The sequence below is a fragment of the Sorex araneus genome, chromosome 1, assembly GCF_027595985.1.
Source record: "Sorex araneus isolate mSorAra2 chromosome 1, mSorAra2.pri, whole genome shotgun sequence".
Taxonomy (NCBI): Eukaryota; Metazoa; Chordata; class Mammalia; order Eulipotyphla; family Soricidae; genus Sorex; species Sorex araneus.
The window spans coordinates 156,541,195-156,565,981 of record NC_073302.1 but is presented as its reverse complement, the minus strand read 5'-3'; the positions used below and the strand labels follow the sequence as shown (position 1 = coordinate 156,565,981).

At 41.0% G+C, this 24,787-nt stretch overlaps 2 protein-coding genes and 1 pseudogene across 3 annotated transcripts in view; 1 reads left to right on the top strand and 2 right to left on the bottom strand.

Annotated features, from left to right (window-relative positions):
* Window positions 1-590: 590 nt before the first annotated feature.
* On the bottom strand, window positions 591-1,027 carry LOC129400106 (60S ribosomal protein L27a-like; annotated as a pseudogene).
* Window positions 1,028-3,082: 2,055 nt separating this feature from the next.
* On the bottom strand, window positions 3,083-5,591 carry LOC129402050 (translation initiation factor IF-2-like). Its single transcript, XM_055126550.1, has 3 exons — window positions 5,483-5,591; window positions 4,487-4,892; window positions 3,083-3,853 (listed from the first exon to the last, which is right to left on the bottom strand). The coding sequence occupies exons 1-3, from the start codon at window positions 5,589-5,591 to the stop codon at window positions 3,628-3,630; spliced, it is 741 nt and encodes a 246-aa protein (XP_054982525.1). The 3' UTR covers window positions 3,083-3,627.
* The window catches only part of HOMER1 (homer scaffold protein 1), a 128,461-nt gene continuing 108,269 nt past the window's right edge, over window positions 4,596-24,787 (top strand). Inside the window, exon 1 of one of the 2 annotated variants that reach the window (XM_004613148.3) lies at window positions 4,596-5,868. In XM_004613148.3, coding sequence (XP_004613205.1) covers window positions 5,864-5,868 — 5 coding nt within the window. In that variant the 5' untranslated portion in view covers window positions 4,596-5,863. The remainder of the gene's footprint in view (window positions 5,869-24,787) is intronic. The other variant, XM_055137743.1, reaches the window with a different exon arrangement.

The window sequence follows — 24,787 nt, the reverse complement described above, 5'->3', positions numbered from 1 at the left end:
CATATGTGTAATGTTAACTTTATTTTCTACCATCTCTTTTTCCATCTCCTAGATATCTTTTCATTGAAAAAGACAGGTCTCAGGACCAATCTATGAACACCCCATTGAATATTTTTATCTCCTATTAAGGGCATGGAAGTAAATTCTAAAACAGATGTCTTCGCCCACAGATTCTAAAATCAGAGGGTATTCATAAACCTCTCCACAAATTTTCAGTGTAGTGGGAAAAAGGAACTGTTAAAAATCTGAAACTATACCAAAGTACTTCCTGCTTCTTCCGGTAAAAGAAAATATATTACTATCTAGGAAGATCACTATTTCAAAAAGTATATCAAGCAATCAGGGTTGTAAATTCATGGCTAGCATTAGGGTTGTATTGGCTTAGTTGTAGGAGACAAGATAATTACTTTTAGGTGGGAAACCAAAGAATAGTTCTCTGACTTCTCTGAAAATTTCATTGGAGTCATGTGAAGGGAAAAGAAAAGATAAATATTTTCTTATTCGTTTATTTATTTATTTATTTATTTATTTATTTATTTTTTTAAGAGGAAAGCAGTTGTGACATTTAATGATCCTTCTTTTAGGTGGCTTCAAGCTACCAGAACATGGGCCTCTCCCATTCCCTTAATCTCCTCAGCTCTTCTGAAGAATTTGGTTTCAGGATGACAGGCTACTCCGGAAACTTTCCCTCCCCCAGAACTTTGTAGTAGCCCAATTGTACCACATCCATGATGGGAGCTGCCCCAGTCTTGTTTTGGGCAGCATTAACTCTGTCTGCTCACTGACCAAGGTCCACAGTTTGTCTAGATTGACAGTTGGGCAGAAGCTTGGATTTGCTTTAAGTGATAATGCCTCACACCCACTCTCCCAAAGTAATCTGGATGGTATTTGTCAAAGTTGAGCCTCTGATGATGCATCTATCAGCGTTACCCAGACCTCCTGGGAGCTTCCAGAGCTTGCCCATGTGGCTGTGGCCGTGGCTCACGTGGCCCTTGTGTTTTCAGGTCTTCCTCAGTCTGGACAGCATGTTGGCTGGCCAGATGAAGAAGCTGCTCTCTATTTTCTATGAGACATTACATGCCTTACTTTTTCCTTTGAGTGTTTTGATATTTATATTTCTTATGCTGATTCAAAGCGAGTTTGAAAGACAAACTGACAAATTTTTGGTAGTCTATTCTATATGAACAGAGGTTATAGTTAAATAATTGTGTAAATTGAGCAACTACATCAAAGTGTACCATTTGATTTATACTTAAAATGCTATCTTTAATTGACAAAAGAGCAGTTGAGAAGAAACCATGTGGCTTCAAAAAGCAAACTTCAACAAAAGGTCAGTACTCTTAAAGCAGGGAAATAGATGGTATCTCCTTTGCACAGTTGATTAAAGAAGAGAAGTTATTGTAAACCAGAGGAACTTCTGATGAGAGCGTAGTGTTTGAGAATGGCAGAGTGAGGCAAGAACAGAATGTTTCAGAATGGCTAAGTGAGAGCGTTAATTTACTAGATGGAAAGAACAAGACAAAGAGTTAAGTGGTTTCATTCAGGTAAAAATAGTTTGTAGAGAAATTTTAGTAGAGTAACACTTGGCATTTTTATTTAAAAGATAAGGGGTGAGGGGCCGGAGCGATAGCACAGCGGGTAGGGCGTTCGCCTTGCACGCGGCCGACCCGGGTTCGATCCCCGGCATCCCATATGGTCCCCCAAGCACCGCCAGGAATAATTCCTGAGTGCAAAGCCAGGAGTAACCCCTGAGCATTGCTGGGTGTGACCCAAAAAGAAAACAAAAAGATAAGGGGTGACATTAAAATGAGTTTTATCATTTCAGAATTTTATACATAAGCATGTCTATTTTGGGCTTAGAACAGGGGGCAAATGCTGAGCCTTCCATGCAACTGACCCAGGCTTGATTCCCAGAAACAAGGTTCCTGGGCATTGTTAGGAGTAATCCCTGAGCACAGAGCGAGGAGTAAACCCTGGGCACAGCAGAGTGTCAGCCAAAACCAAACCAAACAAAAAAAGTGCTACTCATTTATATGAACTACAAATTAGTACAAGTTTCATTATGATTAGCATATATATTTAAAAAAATGAAAGCAAGGGTTTTTGATAAATCTTGTTAGAACCTTAAAAAAAAAACTACGTTGGGCCAGAGTGATGGTACAGTGGGTAGGGTGCTTGCCTTGTGCATGGTTAACTTGGCTTCAATCCCTGGCACCCTTGTAGTCCCTTGATCCCTGCCAGGAGTGATCCATTAGCATAGAGACAGGAGTAAGCCCTGAGCATTGCCAGGTGTGACCCAGAACAAAAACAACCAAACCAAACCCAAACTGCCTTTAACATTCCCGATATAAGAAAGATTATAATTTTATAATGCAAAAATGACATGAAATCTTGATTTAGTTGCACATTCTCACATTTTGCTATTGTCCTTTGATCTTAGGTTCCTATGAAGAAACTTGTAAAACCTACGGCCTTTAGAAATTGTAATTGAATATTACAAATATTAAAAAGCCTTATGTCATAAACTCTATAGTTTTAGTTTCTTTATATAAACTGCACTGGCATCCAATTATAGCTCTCCTAAGAATCACTTTATTGGTTTGTTGATTCCATGTCCTGGATTTTCCAGGTCACTTGAGATTCCAAATATTTTATCTGTTGTTAAATGATGTGTTCAAATTTTGATTTGTAGAAGGTGGTCACTCCTTTTATTGATTGACTTCAAAATAGCAATGGCCTTTAGCATTATGTAGTTATTCTATTTCTGGGCCATGATTACCAAGTTTAATCAAATTAAATCAAAGTTCATTGAGTCTACATAATAAGCTATCAAAATAGTGACATTTTATTTATTTTTTTATTTTTTATTTTTTTTTTGCTTTTTGGGTCACACCTGGCGATGCACAGGGGTTACTCCTGGCTCTGCACTCAGGAATTACCCCTGGCTGTGCTCAGGGGACCATATGGGATGCTGGGATTTGAACCCGGGTCAGCCACGTGCAAGGCAAACGCCCTACCCGCTGTGCTATCTCTCCAGCCCCCAAAATAGTGACATTTTAAAAACGTTGTAGCAATTTGGAACTCGAGAAACAGTATTAATATGATTTATTATATACATGCAACTCATAAACCTATATAGTGGCTATTCACCCTTGCCATATAGGAAACAAAAACCAACTTAGTTAAGAAAGTTATATATTACATGGTTAAAGCTAAAGATGAAAAAATAATCAGAATGCTTGTAACAATATTAAAAACAACCACCACCACCTAGTCTTTATAGTTAATTCCCATAGACTGGAACTCAGATAACGGTTTACAAGAAAGTATGTGGTAATGATCATGAGTGAACTAAGTTAAAACTGGCTCATTATCCTACGCCAAAACATTGCTATTTTACAAATGAAAACATTTAGATCATCTGATGGTCTCCCCGCTTTAATTACTATCCTTTAAAGCAGAGCATTTGTTTATGGTTCCTTTTCTCATTCTTTCCGAATTTAGGTAACCACATGGCGGGGAGGGAGGTGGATGGAGAAGGGGGAAGGGGCAGTTAAACAGCAATACATCTTATTGAAAATGAAGATGGTTTTCAAGCCTTGATGGAATGCTATCTACCGCTAGCGATCAGGCTCGGCTCCCACATCTCCGTGCTAGCTGGGACTTGAGAAACGAGCGCGGGGATGCTGCGGCAACAGGGGTGGGAGTGGGAGCGAGGATATCACTGGCTTGACACTTCGGCACCGTTGCTATGAGTGATTCACTCGTGTTTGGCACATTTGTTGCGAGGAAATCTCCTCCTCCCTCCGCTTCCTTCTCCGAGCTGCTCTCAGGCTGTCTCTTGTGCTTTGGCCTTTAAGGAGAAGTGCGAGCAGGTGGGCACAGAGGAGCTCGCCGAGTCCTCCTCCCCCTGCTCCTTCCCTAATTTAGCAGTACTTCCGGCCGCGTGACATCATCCCCCGCACCCCGGTGACGTGAGCGGCGGGTGACGTGTGTGCGGAGAGGAGCGCGCTGACGTTGCTATTTAAAGGTCCTCCTGCGGGGAGGATGGAGACACAGCGCGAGCACCTGGAGTGGGGCGCGGAGGAGGCTGTGGCGGCCGGGAGCGGGGCCAGGAGGCAGCGGCGAAGCGCAGCGCACGGCCCGCCCGCCGCCGGCCACTAGGGGAGGGGGGAAAGGAAGGAAGGACGGACTGACGGACCGGCCGGCTGGCCTAGCGCTCCCCACGAGGGCCGCCTCGGCCCCTCACCACCAGCCTCCTCGCCGCCCTCTCCCGCTGCCCGCGGGGCTCCTCCGGGCCCCCGGCACGGGCCACCCCTCGGCCCCCCGACGTCCGACCGGGGTCCCGCGGCGGCGGCTGCCCGCCGCCCCGCCCGCGAGCAGGGGGAGGGACCGCGCTCGCCCCCTCCCCGTTCTGCCCGCCCCGCCCCCCGCCCCCCTGCAGCCCGCTCGGCCGCGGCGCGGGGCTCACGCGGGCAGCGCTGACCCGTGCGGCGGCGCCTGGGGGGCTCGGCGAGAGGCCGGCGGCGGCGGCGGGCCGGAGGCCGCCCGGGCCGGCGCTGCTCTCTGGCGAGCGGGAGCTGGAGGCCGGCGGAGGCGGGTGGTGATGGAAGTGTGAGGAGGCGGCGGCGCCGGGGCCCGGGGACCGAGAGGCGGCGCGTGGCGGCGGCGCAGCGCGGGAGAGGCGAGGAGCCGGGGTGGGGGCGCTGGAGCCGCGGTGCCGCCGAGGCTCCGAAGCCCGCGCCTCCGTGGCCCCCCCGACGCGGGATCGGTCGAGCCTCCTCGACTCGGGCGGACGCCCGTCGACCCGCCAGCCCCGTGGTCCGCCGCCGCCCGGGCCGCCCGGGTGCTGGGGGCAGGCTTCCGGGCACCGCGCGCGGGGGCTCGGCGCGCTCATTCATTCATTCATTCATTCTCCGCCGACGGGAGAGCTGCAGCGTCGGGCAGACCGGAGTGCGAGGGGACCGCCGCGAATGAAGAGCCGGGTGCGAACCAGGCTCCATTGTGCTCGGCGGCGGGGGGCGGGAAGGGGCTGAGGGAGGTGGGATCGGGGCCCCCTCCCCCTGCTCCCCGGCGCGCGCGGCGCCCCCAGCCTGCTGCCAGCCTGGAAATGGCTCCGTTTATTCTCCTCGGGAGAATGAATCGATCCTGCCCCGTTTTCTCTTCCTCCTCCCCACCTCCCCTCTGCTCCGAGTCTTAGGAGGGGACGCAGCCGAAAGACAGATTCCTATGTGGAGTGCCGCGCACGTCTCGAGCTGCCGGGGTTTGCACTTCGAGGAGATTTTTTTCTACGTCGCTTTTCTTTTCTAACGTGTGCGCAGGGAAGCAGTGGGCATTACTGCCTTTCAGATTTTTTTATTTTCACGTAGGGCTTTCTCTAAAGTGCACGTCGCATTGGGTTGCACGCTCCACCCCCAGGGACCTAGCGTGGTGGAGAAATTTGAACCCGCAGCCTTAGTCGCCGCCGAAGAGGCCGAGTTACCTGGCTCTCGTGAGTGTGGAGGAGGACACGGGCGAAATGACCACCGAACTCGTGTTTCATAGGACTCGGTGAAGCTGGATCCTGCGTTTTTCCGTCGACACAGACTCATTTTTGTGGAATAGAGTTTGACCGCGGTCTCCTCCGCGCAGCATTTTACGTGTCATAAGCAAATGCCACCGCTGTTTGAACGCTTTGATCTTTACGAGAAAGAAAGAAAATTTACCGAAGGGAACTAAATTGATGTGTCAACATCACTGAAATACCTCCAGAAAAGGATCGCGGGGGGTGGAAAAGCAACTGCGAAATTGACGGAGACATTCCTTTGGAAGTTATTCCGTAGCCTAAGAGCAGAAACTTCAGAGCAAGTTTTCATTGGGCAAAATGGGGTAAGAATTCTTGTGCTTAACGCAGCCTGGAACCTCTCTCCTCTCTCTCCTCCCTCTCTCTCTCTCTCTCTCTCTCTCTCTCTCTCTCTCTCTCTCTCTCTCTCTCTCTCTCTCTCTCTCTGTCTCTCTCTCTTCTCTCTCGCTTCTCTCTTCTGTGTGTGTGTGTGTGTGAGAGAGAGAGAGAGAGAGAGAGAGATCGAGCGAGCGGTGATTGTGATTTGTGTTTCGTCTTTACAGAGAAATCTGCCACCTTCCGAAGCTGGTCGTATTTTAAAATGTAGGTGTGCTAATCTTTTGACAAGTTATATTTGTAGAGAGACAGCGGAGGTCACGTACATACGTATAGCATTTGTAGCCGGAATGTCATTTTATTAGTAGTCTCCAAGAAGCCAGCACCTTCTGCGCTTTTCTGGACAAACTGCCGCTCGCATCCGTTTGTAATCAATCGTGTCTTCGGTTTCGTTGCCGATAGATTTTGTTGCCGACGATATCGTCAAAGACTCGTAGGTGCATTCTCGCAGGACTTGGAGAATAATCAGTTGCACACAGGCACAGTGGCAAACTAATGCGTGGTTAGACAACAGTCCTTGAAAATGATCCAGTGGATGTTGTTGCCCTCACTGTGCCCTCTGTTCTGTCCTTGAAATAACCACAGCTGAAACGTGTAGAATCCACTTTTTGGGACGTTAGAACGAAAATCTCTAAGTTTCACTGATGTGGTCGTCATAGTGCCAAGCACTGGGTAGATCAGAGCTGGAATAAGGAAACAGTTTTTTGTTGACGGAACTTGTTTACTTTCTCTCTCTTTCTGTCTCTTTTTTTGCTTTTAAATTCAGGTCTTCAGTGTGTTTTCACAATGTCAGATCTGCACCTCTCAGATCCAAAGTCAACCAAGAGTGCATTTTCCAACCTTTGATGAACTCTTCACACAGTAATTTGATAAAATGTTAGTGACTTCCTCATTTAAGACAGAAGCCCAAAATATGTTAGCTGACTCTAGTTTTTTCCCCCCCCGGACAGATTGTTGATGTTTTTCCGCAGAGAAAAAAATTCCAGAATTTTCTTTTTTTTTATGGTGGAACAAACATATCTCGTGTATAGTTATGGAACAAGGATCGCAAGGATAGATTTCATTTCTGATTGTTGAAACGTGCTCACACCAGTCCCGAAACTTGAAGCAGAGTTCTTAGATAGCACTACCCTTTTTTTGTTGTAGTTAGAATTTGAGGTTTATTAACTTGAACAAGTTTGAAAATTTAGAACATGTCATAAGACTCTAACAGGAATGAATGAATGATAAATGTATCTAAAACTTAAATGACAGGTGTTGAAGAATATGTGTAACTTGCATGATTTGTGGTACTGCTAAGAGCAATTAAAATACCTCTTTCTATTTCTAGTGCTGCTATTAGTAGCTTGGTGATCTGAGCAAGTTACCTAACCTCTATGGACTCTATTTTCTTACGTTGTACAATGAAGGGCTTAGATAAATTTTAAAGATTTTTTCCAGGTTACAAAGTGAATTATTTTTCTCATTTCTAGTTTAATGATTGCTAGTTGGGTTCTTTAAATCTTTCAGATGGAGAAATTGTTTTCTCTAAGTTTATAAGCTGGCAAATGATAATTTGAAAATGTTTTGGATGAATGGCATCTATTTTAATGAGAGAAAATATTGAAAAATTCAACTATCCAAAACCTTTGAAATATGGCTTCCCTTGAGAATCTGCAGCGCTCTGTTTAAGATGTGTCAGGGAGAGAGGGAGAGAAGTGACAATTTTTTAATGTTAAAGGCTGCAGTCTATGGAGTGGCAGCATCATGGAAGAAAATTAGTTTTCCACTTCTTTTAAGTTGAATTAAAATTAATGCCAACTAATCATTTGATCAAGGGAAGCTTGGGATAAAGGGATTGGTACTGATATAGAAAAATACCCCCCCTTCCAGTTTACACCCAGCATATGTTTAGATACTTCAACCTAACTCAATTTTGAAATTATTTTGTCTTTTCTTAATAAAGTGTTAGAGTTGGACTGAAGAGGAAAAGGAGTAAGCCTTTATGGCATTTTCTTTGGACAAGTGTTCTTGGAGCTATGACTTTCTTATTCGTAGTGACTTGTTTCCTCTGAGTTGTCAAAAGTGGATGAATAGGAGAAAATAGAAGAGAACGTACAAAGAAAGAATTTGTGGGAGTTTCACAATTTGTAGGTATTTTATGCCTAATAAATGTCTAAGGAATATATATATGCTTCTAGACCTATTTATAACAAAGGAAATAACTTTAAATGATATTTAAAGTTTTCCCTAGGCAATCCTGGATTTTTGACAAGTATCTAAAATTTAATACTGTGTGTAAAGAGTTTCACTTGCATAGTATACTTTTGACTGAGTTAATCAGAATTTATTTTTCCCCTTAATTATAGATATAATTGTGAGCAAAGTCTAAACAAAAGGTACTACTTTGAAAGAAAATTAGTGATGCAACAGCAAACAAAGTCTGTGACCCTTTAGTAATAGTTTATGAACGATGTTGGAAACAGAAAAGAACAGCTGAAACTGACAGTTGGCAGAGTCTGTCAAAGGATCTTGGGTGATGCCCGGGGAACTGTTTTTAATTACAGTGAAGCAGCTCAAGAATTGGTTTGTGAAATAGGTGTGTCAGACCCTCTAAAACAGAGCATTCCTGTGCATAAAATGAAGTCTGTGAGAAGCTTCAAAACCCCAGTGAAAAAACAGATAAATTTGAGAATATAAACCCACTCACCCCCACCACCCCTATCCTCCAAGAAGTCTCACTTAAGGACCATTAGAGTGAGCAACAGAAGTCAAGTAACATATCTTTGTTCTTGCTGCCTTTAAAAAAAAAAATTATGTTCATATAGGCCATTAGTAAGGCATTGTGTGACCCCCCCATCCCAATTTATGAGTTATTTGAAAAATGTGGTTCTCTCTGATAATAGGGCCTGATAATGTTTCTGATTTATCTTACATGCTGTGTGAAACCCCTGCATTCTTATCTCTGAGAATTGCTCAGATAACTTCCGAAAGCATGGAAGTGAGCACTGGTGTTTTGCAGCCTGAACTGAGTGAGTCCTTTCTTTGCCGAAAGGAAATTGACACCTCTTTCCATGTTTGGCTACTGGGTACATCTCTTGGGGGGGCTGGAACAAAAATGCAGAAATCTTGATCCACTGCTGCAGTATGCAGAGGCAGCCACCCAGTCCCTTTCAATATCACAAGAGGAACTGCACAATCACTTTTAGCATCCTAAAAGTTAGATGCAAGTCTGTGGTTTTGTGTTTGTTCATGTTACTATTTCCCCCTTTCTACCAGGGGCATGCGCAGCATTTAGTGCTGCAGATAGACTCTTAACCTGCGTCTCTGGGTTCAATGCCCAGTACTGTCTCCAAAATTAAAAAAAAAAAAAATTGTGTTTCTTTCCGTAGGGAGTGGACAGTTTAGAAGACAGCTAAGTCTGAAACTAAAAATCTAGTGAAATATGTAAGGGGCATCAATAGAGTACAGTGTATATGAGTCAGGAAGGAATTTGTTGCTGGGGGAAAGATAAACAAGGTTCCATGGAGGAGGTGATAGGTATTAAATGGTGAAAGATGAGTCAGTACAGGTGGCCCATGGAGATAGGAGAGACTGTTCAAGACACAGAGAATAGTGTGACTGACACACTCAGAAGAGGGGCTGCAAAATGGCTTTCCATGAAGAGCTTGTTTTGCCTGGGCCCAGTGGGTTGTATAACAAGAGCCAGTCCTAGAGCCTTGTGTGGGAATCAGGTTAGAGACTTGTGGGACTAGTGAAAGCAGGTGTATTTCAAGCACTTTTGGGCAGTGACTCTTTTCATTAACATACAAATTTTTACCTCACAATCAGTTGCACACATTGTAAATGATGAATGTCACAAAATAATGCTATTATGTGATGTGCTCTGGTATTTCTCTATTCCATTCTGTTTTATTTTTAAGGAAAAATGACAGTTGGTACCCACTAAATTCATTTAACAACCCAGTGGTAGCAAATGGTAATTTGAAAAACATTGCTCTTGGCTTTGGAAGCACTGACAGGTTTTAAGCAGAATAGTTACAGTGAAGGGGCAGAGAAGTAGGGTGAGAAAACAGTTTTTAAAATAATTCAGAATTTGGTTTTGTGTCTTGTGTCCTATGGAAACACCAAGTCAGGGAAGCGAGCCCTGGCTCTGTATCGGGGAAGTGAATCGCTTGGACAGGTCCTGGAAAATTCCAGAGTGAGAAGAGGGCAGGGGATGACTGAGATGCCTGTGGTAGATTGGGCGGGGAACTTCTTAGAATTAAGGCATTATATGAGCAGAGGTGATCATGTAGGAAAAGGCACGGTATATTTCCAACAGATTGTGCCGACTGAGATCGACTCTGAAATAGTGAATGGATGTGAAAAGATTTTTTTTTTTTTTTGGTGATATATGAGCAGCATGGAAAGTAAGAGCGTGATGCTTTGAGATCTCCCCAGGCAAGTACTACTTAAAGGTTTCTTGGAGTTGCTGGTAAGACTTGTATTGTAATACAATATCATCTGTAATTAACAGAGTCATTTTGTACCTGTCAAACATATATTAGGATATCAATCATAAGAGTTTGTGTATTTTGCGTAGTTTTATTGTGTAGTTTTATTGAAATACAGTGGGCATACAGCTTTTATTAAAGGTGTACAACATAATTTGACAAATTTATAAATAGCAAAAATGTTAACAAGTTGCTTACCCTTCCTTTTTTTTTGGGGGGGGACCCTGGTGGTGCTTAGGACTTACTCCTGACTCTGTGCTCAGAGATCACTGCACTTGGGCTTGGGGCACTGTATGGAGAGCCAGGAATTGAACATGGGTCAGGTGCATGTAAAGCAAGTGCCTTGCCTGCTGTTCTGTTTATCAGATTCAATAAGAGGCTTTTTCATATTAATGAGAATCTTTATGAAATAGGTCTATTTTGAACACATGGATAGAATAATTGAGCTAACCCACGCTTACTGATCTTGAAAGTTTGTTTTTAAGAGTTTATTTTTAAAAGAAACATTATGCCTGGGCAGAATCACCCTGACTCTTTTCTAACAATTCGCTTACCCCAGCCTATTGTTGCAGATATGAAGACTTTTTACGAAAACTTTTTATTGGTACCTTTTATACTTATTTCCTTTTATCCAGTGACTTCATCTATTTTTCTCTTGTCCTAGTGGTAGAAACTAGGGCTTAGCAACAGTGGGCACTTAGGGCATTTTCACTGGATACAATGCTTTTACCTATTTACAAGTAGTAGAAAAATTTTCAGCACCCTTCTGCCTTCAAGCCCACAAATTAACTCTTTTAATTACAGATGATAGTTATATTACAATATAAATCCTACCAGCAACTCTTACCCTGCCCTCTCCCTAATTTTGTAATTTCCTCCCTGCTTTCCAACTTAGGTAACTTCAATGTTGAGATTGGTGATGCAGATTTAAGGGTTTTGCCTATCATCTTTCTTTGCTTCACTACACAAGAGATTTTTGAGGGAGAAGGAGGAGGAGAAACTCTACCAAAATGGTTCCAGATGAGATTGGTTGGCCGTTCACTCTCAGCTGAAAGCTAACATGACTTCTATATGGAATAGCAAGTTGTGTTACCTCACCAAGATTTAGGAGTATTCTTTAGATGTATAAATAATAATAAGGAAAGGAAATCCTATTCTGGAGTTTAAAAACGGGCATAGGGACCAGAGCAATAGGATAGCTCTAGGGCATTTGCCTTGCATATGGCTGACCAGGGTTTGATCCCTGGCATGCTGTTGGTTCCCTGAACCCTGTCAGGAGTGATTCCTGAGTCCAGAGCCAGGAATTACTCCTGAGCATTTCCAGGTGTGACACAAAAACAAAACAAAAAAAGAGGGGTGGGGGAGGAGGGGCATAAACCCCAGACTAAAAAGAAAAAATAATTATTTACTTTGGCAGTGCACATATTGAGAAGAGAATTAGGATTATGGAACTTTGAATATTTACACAAAGCTGTTCATAAGATTGTATAAACTAGTTAAGAGTTCATTATTTTCAATACAGAAATAAACTTGAGAGGAACAAATAATTAGAGCTGGAATTACTTGGGAGATAGAATAGATATAGTATGTGAATCTTTGGTTCTGGCCTGAGATATTTTTTTTTAAATAAAAATGAAATGGAGGGCTGGGAAGATAGCTCAACAGGCTGTACCTGTACTACATTGCACATAGGAGGGTGACATTGGATCACCAACCCCACGTGGTCCCCAAGCATTGCTGGGTGTGGATAAAAATATAGACAAAACCCAACAAAATATTGCTTGTAAGCATTACATTATATGATTATGTAACTTTTAAAAACAAGTGATGTTATTTTGATTGGTCTTATTATGTAGACAAAAGTACGTAGACAAACTTTTAAAAAACATCCTTATTGATTTCATTAACTTTTTTATTTTGTGATTTTATTTTTATTTCCTGAGTAAGTTAAAATAATTACATTTCCAAACTTGAAAAGTTTGGAAATACCAAACATACCATGAGCAAACAAGTGTATACACACACAAAAAATCTGTTTCAACATATTAATATATAGTTTGTGCTCGGGAGAAGAATCTCTTAATTTGAACCCATATACTGTGACCTTGAAATAGTCACAGTATATGACTTGGAGGATTAGAGAATCATGGAAAGCAGATTAGTTGTAAGAATCAGACTCTGTTTTAAAAGTAAAATTATCAAACGAGTTAGAGGGGCCTGAGAGATAGTACAGCAGTTAAAGCATTTTCATGTGGTTCCTTGAGCACTGCCAGATGTGTATCCCCCCCAACAACAAAAATATTGAAAATAGAAAATGGAAACAAAAACTGTTGAGGGATGATGAATACTAAGGCAACTTTGACTGCTTTATAAGGTTGTTATAAGCATGTTTGTTACATTGTGTCTTTTGGCACATCTGGATCTCTGTGTTCACTGCCTGCAGAGTCCAGGGTGCTGTAGAAAAGTCTCCTTATAAAGCAGTCTTCTTCCTCCTCTTTGGGAGATTTGTTCCTAATTGTCTCCATCTTTAGTAGGTGGTGCTGGGAGCTACAGAGCTGATACATACCTGTGTGAAGATCATAGCATACCATACAAGTGCATTTGAAACTGAGAAGATTTGGGGAATTAGATCCTATTTTAGTATATAGAAAATCTTAGTCCTTAGAAGCACTTGGGTATACAGTTCGATGTAGCAATTATTTCTGATGCTTTTTTTGGGGGGCGGGGGGAGGGCATACCCAGAGATGTTTGGCTCTGAGCTTAGGAATCACTCCCGGTGGGGCTGAGGGCTGCTTTGGATAGAACCTGGGTCCAGTACATGCAAGGCAAGTGCGTTATCTGCTGTACTATCTCTTTGGCCTGTCTGATAATTTTTTTCTAGGTAAATTGTTGGATCTTTCACCTTTTTATTTAAGCATACTTCAGTCTTAAGTACGTAGTTTTCTGTTTCATTTAGTTTCTTTATAATGAATTATGAGGGTCTTTTAAATTAGATCTTTTTTTGTGAGTTGAAATTTTCTGTCCTAATCTTACATTAAGTTTTTCCCATTAGTTTCTACTAATGCGTACAGAAAATTACCTTAAATGGATTGATTATGAAAAAGCTTAGTGTACTCATAGTAGAAAGTTTCCACTAGCTTTTAATGGAAGTTAAATCTGTATATTGTCAAACTTGCACTGGACGGCTATTCTCAGTATTTTATAAGATATGTGCTTACCTCCTTACTTTTTTTGGTTCCATTTTGCTTATTCTTTTGTAAAACTGTTATTTTTGTCTTACTCTGTTATGAATCTTTGTCACTTGGCTTTCAACATTAAAATTCATGAGCTTTGCTTAATCACCCTTCCAGCTCTCAAAGATATGTACAGAGTGAGGATTCTTTCTACTCTTGCTTACTCAGTATTGCCAGTGATCTGTATATGTTCCACTGAATGTGAATACTCCATGTCACCCTTAAACTCATCTTTCTTTCTTGAGGTTCTGTTGATTTGAGAGAAAAAGAAAAGTTCTAGGGCTAGGGATGTAGTTAAACACTTGATTTGCATGAGTGGTACCCTGGATTTGATCTCTGCATGGAAAAGAGAAATCTGGATCTTGAAGAAGGCCTACTCCCTTACTCAACTCATGAGACACACACACACACACACACACACACACACACAAACACATATTGTATGTATAGCTTTAGTGTTCTGGTTTTTTGCCATAATTTTATTAATTATGTATTATTAATAATTATTTTATTAATACTAAATTTATATTTATTGCAATACCTATGTTAATATGGTGGAAATAAACATTTAATGACAATAGTACTGTTTAATTTAGTGGTATATTAGTGTATTCTGAATAATGTATTAGTGTATTCACCATTATGAATAGTGAATAGTTGTATTCTTTGACATATAGTTGAATTACAGACTATTCATATGATAGACTGTCATACTGAAGAATTTTTCAGAGATGGTGTAGTGATCACTTAAAAACACAAACAAAAATTTCTATATACTCTTTGATTGCAACTATATGAAGTTCATTCTGAGAACCCAGGGATTTAGCCCATTCCTCATATATACAAGGCCCTTGGTTTTATCGTTAACATGTATACAATTTATGCAGAAAATGATTTGAAGGAAAAATTTTTATGAACTACCTGCTCATAGATGTAGAGAAATTCTAATCCCTCATTATCTTAAAATACATATATATATATATTTTTTAATAGTGTAAGCTTTGTCTCTTTGTGGTGAGTTTGCTAACATTTGTTTTCTTATTAGATCGTTCTGAGAGAAACAGCATTCTAATTTTAGTGTTGTCTGCATTGTATTTTGAACACATTGAAGCCTTTCCCATCTAAGACTTAATGATTTGAAATAATTACAAGTGATAAGAAACGGAAGCCTGGTCTAGCTATAGCAATGGGAAAGCATTTATTTTGGGTGTTAGGAATGATTGTAGTCCAGGGGACACAGTTTTGAGAAGCTCTTGAGTCTGCAGGTGTGAGTGGCTTGGATTTGGGAGCTGCTTAGTCAACAGAAGGGTCAGGTATCCTGCACTCTGGTCTGCTTTATGCAAGTGATGTTATCAGCACAGGTTTAGTTGGTGGAAAGTTTATCAATTGATGATTGAATGATTGAATATCTGTATCTGATGGTCTGTGATGGTTGGCATGCTTTTTTGAGTTCTGCCTGTTGGACTTGTCTGGGCATGCCTGAACCTCAAAAGCCTTGTGTTTGGTTTTTGCTCAGACAGGGTGATGGCATTTTCATTCTTCATTTTCTTTTATATTACTTGTAAATATAGGGTTTCAGAGTCCATATTAAATTGTAATTCCATTAGTCAAAGTCTTTATAGTCATTGAGCCTGTGGATCTCCAGGGCACTTAGCTAGGCATGTTCTACTTATTTGAAGACTTCAGGACCAAAAAGGTGTTGTCTTGAGACACTTTTCCTAGGCTTAATGCTGGACCCAGGGACACACAAGTGGAAGGGCTAGTTATAGCATATTGTACAATTTCTGAATCATAAAGTAACTGTTTCTTAACCACCTCATTCTTAAGAGAAAGTCAGACCATATTGTTTGTAGATATTAAATGGCAATTCTTTCTGCTTTGTCTTTTCCAGGTGTCCTAACCTCTACTGCTATCACTGGCTAGGTAGAAAAATGAAAGTTTAAAAAGTACAAGACTAGAGGGATTGGAGGAGCCTGTGGAAATGTGAAGAGAACCTGTCCTTTCTAAGGGCATTTATGTTCCTATCTGAGTTTTAAAAGCCCTTTGACCTAAGAAATACATGTAAATACATGTAAATACATGTAAATACATGTAATCTCTTAGCAGATTTGTGTGTGTGTGTGTGTGTGTGTGTGTGTGAGCTCCTACTATGTACTATGGTCTCAGTTAAGTCGGATAAGAAACATTTGAAAGTGCTTTTACTCTTGACTAAAGAAGGAAGATCAGGGGCTGGAGCTATAGCACAGCGGGTAGGGTGTTTGCCTTGCATGTGGCCGACCCGGGTTCGATTCCCAGCATCCCATATGGTCCCCTGAGCACCGCCAGGGGTAATTCCTGAGTAGTGCAGAGCCAGGAGTAACCCCTGCGCATCGCCGGGTGTGACACCCCCCCCAAAAAAAAAACAGATCAGAGCTTAGCAGGACAAATGAACAGATTAGCCATTCTCAGTTTTGTACCTGCATCAGAATGACTTCAGAGGTTTCTTGAAAATACAGGTTGCTGGACTCTGTCCCCAAGAATTTTTGACTCGGTGGGTTTGGGAGTGGAGCCCAAAGATTATTCAACTCAGTTCACAGGTGATGCTGATGTTTCTAGTTCAGGGACCTTGGTTTTTTAAGTAAATACATTCGATAATTCTTAACATATGTGAGAAACTTTTATCTGTTCATATAGTTCAATAGTTCTGGAAGCTTTTTAGTTTCATTGCTTTGAATTTGCAAAAATTATAATTTTGAGCTGGAGTGTGGGAGAACACTTATTTAAGCCTGGTTGAATTAAATTTTTAAGTTACAAGATCCAGGACAACTTGAAATTGATCTCTTTCTTTTTAAATCTGATACTTGCCAAGTATGTTCATTTCTTATTCAGAGTTACTTCTGGTTTATGGCTTTTTGAAGCATTTTAATTAGTTAATTAATCAACTTATTTACTGCTTTTAGGCCACAGTTTTGTTGCTTGGAGATTTCCCGGGACTTTCCTCAAGGATCACTTTTGGTGGGGCTCAGGGGGATCATATGTGGTGCCAGGGAACTAGCCTGGGTCAGCTGCATGGAAGGCAGTGCCTTACCCACCCACTGTGCAATCTCTTTGGCCCCTAAATGTATTATTTTTAAAAAACTACTTCTTTTGACTCCTAAGTTTTTATGTTTGTGGAAGAAACATGATTTTTCTCTGTCATTCTATTTAGTCATTAAATTTATCTGTATGTTCTAATATTAGTTTCCTGTTCTCTCATAAACTTACCACCATTTTAGTAGTTTAAAATGGCACTCATTTATCTTACTTTGTGAGGTAGAAGTCAAGACATCTGAGCTGGGTCTTCTGCTCATGATCTAACAAGGCAGCAGTGAAGTAGAAGCTGGAATTAGATTCTCTCTGGATCATAATCTGAGCTCCTGCATTTAGACTGGTGGCTGGCTGATTCCATTTCCTTGCAGAAGCAGAGCTCATGGAGGCTGGATAGTCAAGCCAGAGCAAGAAGAACGCCTCTCTGGAGCTTCATCTTCATCTTCTTTTAAAGGACTTGCCTAAATAGGTCAGGATCACCCACGATAACCTCTTTGTTGATCAGTAATCATTCATCAGTAATCTGTTGATTAATGACTTAATCTCCCTAATTTATATCACATTATATTCAGTCTTTTACCGACTCTCAAGGGGAGGGTTTGGCAGTAATCTCATGCCATCTTAGATGGTGGCCTGTTACTCTACATCAGATATCTATGTATGACATTTGGTGGTCACCAGGTTAAGCATTTCTTAACCAGGGACCATATAGCCCTGCTGTGGGCCCCAGAATATTCCAGGGGCCACAGATGAAATCATGTAAATGGGGAACCATGCCATGAGACTTGAGGGCCAGCTGGTTGTGGGGGCACAAGGAAAAAAGGCCAGTGGGGGCCATGATTGGAAAAAAGGTTGAGAAAACATGGAATAATACATACAGATACAGTATTATAATGTTATCCACCTAAAACACAGTAGAGTGTTCTGAACTAATGTTACCTCAGAAAAAAAAGATATCTTTCCAAATGTTTACATATCGATATATCCGTTTCATATTCTAAAAACTTGAAGTAAAATCCTTTAGCCCTTTGCACTGTTGCTCCATTATGGACTGGGGTATTCAATAGGCATACTGTATAGCTCTCATACAACCTTCTCTTGAATGTATCTTCTTTTGGTATTGTGTTTCTTCTTTCCTGCCCTTCCCCATCCCTATTTCCTTTCCCCACTCCCATTATTTCCATCCCTCCCCTCCCCTCCCCTCCCCTCTATCATCTTCCCTTCCATCTTCTTTATCATTCCCTCCGCTCCCCTTTCCTCATCCCTCTCCTCTCTCTTTCTCTACGTCCTCCTTTCCCTCTTCCTTTGCCAGCACAACCATTCCTGGTGACGCTTGGGTCTTGTGCCCAGGGTCCTCTTGAGTTGTTCAGAAGAGAGGTGGACAAGTAGTGCTGACTATTGAACCTGGGGCCTGGGGACACACAAGGCATGTGATCTACCACTTGAGCCTCATACTGAGTTTAGTTTCTTCTTTTATGTTGAACATTTTCCTGAAATAGCTTGTGATTCTCAGTGACATGTAAGAGTGAGATACAAAAAAAGCTAATTAGAAGTTCTGTGAATTAGTGAAGCCCGTTACCAGTGGATTTTGCATTAGGAATTTAGATGAACTGGCTTCTTTCCTGGGTTGTATTGCTTTACCTCTCACACTTGTCTTCAGCTGTTGGGAAAGGTGGTTGTTTTCACTATTGAGGATGGGATGGGGACAGGGGTTTCTCACTGCTGTGATTTCAGCTTCTAATTAACTTCCCAATTCGTCTCATAACTCACATCTTCTACAGTTCATTTGTCTCTCCCTTGCCTCTAAATACTTGCACCTCTGTTACTCACTTATTAATTCTCTTACAGGTACTTTACTTTTTCTTTCCCACTTTGTTACTATTTCATCTTTATTTTTTTTTTCTTTCGGTCATACCTAGCGATACTCAGGGGTTACTTCTGGCTCAACACTCAGGAATTACTTCTGGCGGTGCTGGGGGGCCCTTATGGGATGCCAGGGATCGAACCTGGGTCAGCCCTGTGCAAGGCAAATGCCCTACCCATTGAACTACTGCTCAGGTCCCACTATTTCATCTTTGGAACTATTAAAATTACTTATGCACTGGCATAATTTCTGTTCTTTTGTGTTGTAGGGTTATACCTTCTTTTCTCTTTCACTTGAATTTTATTGGAATTCCAGAAAGCAAAGATAAATGTGTGCAATTAATTTGTCATGTTTGACCAGAATCACTGAGCCTTAGTTTTTGAATTTATATAAGGAATCATTCAGAATGTGTTGACACTGTTGACAGGTAATTGATTAGAATTTGGTGGATGATAAAGTGTCTGCTTTCTAAAACTCTCTCCTTCTAACCCAAACCTGAAAACTCAATGCATGATATAAGTGCATCATGAAATTAAAAAGTTGAAATTGTTCATCAACCCAGTGTCAGCAAAACAGAGCTCTTTTTCTCTTCCTTGTATTGGGTAACTGAGGTGTGGCTGCATTTTTATCCCCTGTCACTGCTTCTTGAGCACTTGAAACAGATGCTGAGCACTTAATTTATGTCATGAGCCATGTTAGGCACTGGCAGTATAAAGATGAGAAGACAGCCATGTAAACAAGAAATTACTGTAATTTAAGTGCTGTAATAGAGATTTATGTTGTGTTTGAGAACAGAAAAACACAGAGAAGAAAAGGACCCACCTTCACTGTGGAAGGTCAGAAAAAACTTCTCATCTTTGTTTTGAACCTTAAAGGACAAATGAATTGATTAGAGGTGGTGGCAGTGGGGAGAGAAACAATGTGGCAAGGAGTTGTTAGAGCATTTCAGCATTTCAGGCATAGGATGGTGGAGATAAAGCTTCAGAGATGATGTATACTAGTTAAAAAGCTAAGGTAAGTTGGCACAATGCGGATAAAGTATAAAGATACATTTGACTAAAAACTTAGGCCAGGCTAGGTAATTGTTTGTTGTATTAGAAGGCTGTACTTTTTCAGAGTAGTGATTCTTACTGGGGACTCAGGACCACATTTGGAAGACTTTTGGGGGCTGTGGAGTGCTGAAGAATTAAATGTAGGAGCTTGTGCATACTTGGCATGTGTCCTACCATTTGAGCTATCTCCTTGGCCCCTACATATCTTTGATGTGGTAGCTATATCAGTGAAAGACTTGGACTTGTTTATTTATGATTGTATATTTACCAATAACATTTTCCAGTGTATATGTGTATGGATTAATAAAGCATACACAAATAGTAGTGAAAGAAGAAAATGAAATTTTGTATTCCACCTTAGGGACCATTGTTTTAAGATGCAATGATGAACAGAGAAACACTTTTCAGCTGGTAGAGTTATTACTAAGCTTGTTTTAGATTATCTACTTAGGCTACAATATGGAGGAAGTTTTTGACTTGAGAGTCTGTGAGTGACAGAGAAAGAATGAAAGGTCTTAGAGACCCTAAATTTTAATTGTGAAGTAGAGTAATTGCAGCAGTTCAGTCAAGGATAATGGCTTTTCAAATAGAGTTAAAGAGAACTGGATTCAAAAGAGATTTAAGTAGCACTGTTAGTGGGCAATGACAATGAACGGGATAGATTTGGAGGGGTAAGAAGATAGATTTGACTAGCCATTAGTTGAGATTGGGAACTTGGAGGAGAGAAGCAAGTTTGAAGTGAGGTGAAATGACAGAGTGAGTGAATGTTGATATGCTTCTGATGCTTCACATGGGAGAGTCTTGTAGTTGGATATCGGGTCTGTTATTCAAGAAAGGATAACTGGGCTAAGAGTTTTGGGAATCATAAGAATATATAAGCATTGGTTGAATCTATGAAAGTGGATGAGCTCATTCAGGGTATTTATAGAAAAGAGCAAATCAGGCCTTTCTGGGGAATAATCATTTAAGGAGGAGGCAAAGACACAGAGAGAACTTTAAGGAGGAAACAGTCAGAAAACAAGTTTAAAATCCATGGAAAGGAGTCAAAAAAGATCCAGGATCCAATATAGCAGAAACAAATGAGGCAAAAAATGATTAGATTGGATAAGTAGTGATCCTTAAATTACTTTACCTCAAGGACAAGTTTCAGCAGCCTCGGTGGGAACCAAATTTCCAGGTCGTGCTGGTGCTGGAAGGAAGGATGGGCAGGCAGAGATAGGAAGCATCATCTCCTTTAAGACCAAGCTTTAGAGGAGAGTGGTGTAGTCTTAGCTCTCTGGTTCAGGAAATTCTTTTGGCTTTGTTTTCAAAACAGGATTAAGCAGTTTCTCAGCCCTTGGAAAAGGAATTAATAGCTAGGGGTATTTAAAATTTACCAAGAGGGGGCTAATTACTGAGAAAAGAGATGGGAAAGAATGTGGTTTGGAACACAGGGAGAGTACTTAAGTCGGAGACATACTTTCTTCATACCCTGAAAGAAAGGGTAAACATTTTTTTTTTTTAAAGGTATATTTAAATTTGTAGGTGCAAAGGCAGGAGCCAGGGAGGGATTCCCTTAGCTGGGGGACTCAATTTCCTCCATTCATTTATTGCATTAATCTATTTAGTCTGCAGCAATTTGAGAGGCTGTATTTGGCTTAACCTCAAATATAAGTTTGACTTCTGGCTCTATCCTTAACTTGGCTGTGTGATCTTGAAAAGGTCACTTCATGTCATTTTTCTCATCTGTAAAATGGAAGTGATAGAAGCATGTGCCCCATTTAGTTTCAAGATTTAGGTGAAATATATGCAAAGTATATGTATAGTGCTTGATGTACTCAGAGCCACTCAACTAATTATAACTTATTATATTTGAATTTATTTTCTATTTATTTTTAATGGGCTGGAGCGATAGCACAGTGGTAGGGCATTCGCCTTGCATGCGGCCAACCCGTGTTCGATTCCTCTGCCCCTCTTGGAGAGCCCGGAAAGCTACTGAGAGTATTGCACCTGCATGGCAGAGCCTGGCAAGCTACCCATGGTGTATTCGATTTGCCAAAAATAGTAACAATAAGTCTCACAATGAAACGTTACTGGTGCCTGCTCGAGCAAATCGATGAGCAATGGGATGACAGCGACAGTGATTTGTTTTAAATATACATATTTTAGCAATGGCAGATGCTCTTTTACTGTATGAAGACTGTCTCAAGCACTGTAAACTGAACCAGCCAGCCATGTGAGAAGGATGTCGTTTCAGGCATCGATTGCCACCTGCCGCTCCGATACATCAGGGCCTCCTCCCACTGGAGTGTCAGGCGCGCTCAATGAGCCCTCTTCTGACTTAGGTCTGCTCAGGTTACGTGTTCTTGAAGGAGAAAGTAAAACACTTGAGTTTCTAGCCTTAGTCATTAGCCTGTTATTCCTGCCAGAGTTTATAGCCCCCCTGTAGTTAAGTTTGAGGAGCTTGAACTGACTCCTAAATTCTCTAAATTTAAGCTTTGTATTATGAAAAGTTTTAAGCATACAGAAACATTTACAAGAGTTATATAATTAACTCCTATAAATCCATATCCCAGCTTGAACAATTCTAACTTACGACACATTGTTTCCTTTGTGTTGCCTTTCCCCCCAGATTATTTTAAAGCAAATTCTAAGCATCATACAAATTTACCTGTAAGTACTATGTAAGTACTAGGAAATCAGGACTCTTGGAAAATAGTTATCTACTACATCATGAACATATTTCTACCTCAAGCCCTTAATAATTGCTTAGCAGCTCATCACTGACCAAAGATCGCCATGTTTCTTTCGCTTGGTACATTTCTGGATATGTTGTTAGATATTCTTATGTCTGTAATAGGCTTCTTTACTGTTGCTACCCTGCAGTTGATGTATCAAAACTGTCCTCCAGGATTTTTCACAGCTTGGATTTGGTCCCTAGATCCTCATGGTGTCATTTAACATTTCACTCTTCTGCTCTTCACCAGAGCAGATTTGTCAAACTTGTCTTTAGATTTAGACTTGATCATATTCAGCTTTGAAACTATTTTCCCTTATAGAATGTTATAGGTGGTGTGCTGAACTTTGTTTTATTGGCTCATTATACCAGGTTTATAACAGTATCCTGGCATTTCCCCTTTCTTTTTCTCCCTCCCTTCCTTCCTTCCTTCCTTCCTTCCTTCCTTCCTTCCTTCCTTCCTTCCTTCCTTCCTTCCTTCCTTCCTTCCTTCCTTCCTTCCTTCCTTCCTTCCTTCCTTTTCTTTCTTTCTTTCCTGCGTGTCAGTGACTTACTCCTAGCTCAGCACTCCGGGATTACTGCCAACAGTGCTTAGTGAACCATATGTGGTGCTGGGGATTGAACAAGGATTTGCCACATGTAAGGCAAGGTTTTTATCCACTGTACTCTCATTTCAGCTCTTTTTCTCATTTGCTATATTAAAGTTAGTCCTGGAACTTGGTGACATTAGCTTGGTATATTCATTATAAAGTATATTTTTGTCAATGAAATCATTATAGTTTAGTTCTTCCTAACTTAGTTCTTAAGGAGTTCCTTGTTATCAAATAGAATTATGTTCCTTCTAATCAAATCTTCACATATAGCCAGAGGATCTTTTAAGTGTAAAATGGTTCACATATTACCCTGCTTAAAATTTTTCAGTAGCATATCGTTATACATAAGCTAACATTTAAACTTCCTACTGTGGTCGGTATGGATGCGCAAAATCTGTGCTTGATTTCCTTTTGTAATTTATGATACTTAGTTCCTTAAGAAGAAGTATGACATTATTTATAACATCGGCTATTGTGCTAGATTCTGAGATTGGGCAATCATTCCACTGTTCTGTGCCATAGTTTTTCTATGTGTAAAGTTATTGTTTTGAGTACCAGCACTATTGTAATGTAATGATTAAGGAAGCTATATAAATTGCTTAGAACAATGCTTATATAATAAGTGCCAAATGTTAGTGATTGTTGTTGCGGTTTGTGCTGTTTTTGATCTCCGTGTTCCAGTCTCACTTGTTCCTTTCAATTTCTGGGACTGCCAAGCTTTTGCCAGCCTCAAGATCTTTGCACATTATTCTAATTATCTCTTGCTACATACCAACCGCCAAAAATTTAGGAACTTAGAACAACAGGTACAGTTCTGAGATTCTATAATTAGATAAATGATTCATAAATGTTTGAATGAAAGAAATACAATAGGTATAAAATTATAAGCTGTAATTTATTAATGAGACATTAGGGTTTAAGAGGGATAAAGAGGAATATTACAATAGCAGTGGCAGCACCTTTATTTATCACAGACTTGTAACGGTCAGGGTTTGGTGGGAATGGCTTATCTCTGTTCTGCATGGCATTGGCTAGGCTAGTTTAACTGTGGTTTGCAGGAAGTAATTTTAAATGTCATTCATGGGCCAGGGAGGTAACTCAAAGGACCAATATGCATATTTTGCATGTGGGAGGCCCAGTTGGATCCCTGACACACATGGTCCTCTGAATATCACTAGTAGTAGCCCCTGAGCATATAGCGTATGCATATAGCCTCCAAATCCAAATGAATGAATGAACGTCATTCATACAGTTGGCAAGATTGCATTTGTTTTTCACTGAGAACTCAATGTGGGCTTGGTTTCTCCAAAAAAGCTGCTTGACTCGGTCAGCCTGGTGACTGTAGCCTGAGAGTGAGTGTCCTAAGAGAGCCATACTGAAGCTGTATGGTTTATTATAATCTAGACTTAAGAGTCACAGAGTCAGTTTGCCTCATTATTTTCGTCCAGACAATTCTCCTGGATGAGGTAGGAGATACTTTTGCAGCCAGCTTTGGAAAAAGCATTTTGTTCTATATATGCTATTGTCTGACCTTAAACATTATCTTTAATCAGATTCTCACTGTTTTGGCGGGTAAGTGGGGCTTAGGGGCACTGCTCAGGGACTGCTTCCAATGATGTTCTTGGGGGTTGCTTTCCAGTAGGGTTGGGAGGACTGTCGACCTGGCCCTCAGATTCCCATACTTGAATTAGCCAATCTGTTGTAGGTCTCTCCTTTTCCATTTCCGTTAGGCATTCTCTTTCATAGCTTTTTATTTTTGCATCTAACAGTAGTTATAGTTTATACCTAACTTTTTGGGGAGAGATTTTCTAAACAGTGCTCAGGAATCCAGGGCCACTCCCAGTGATGTG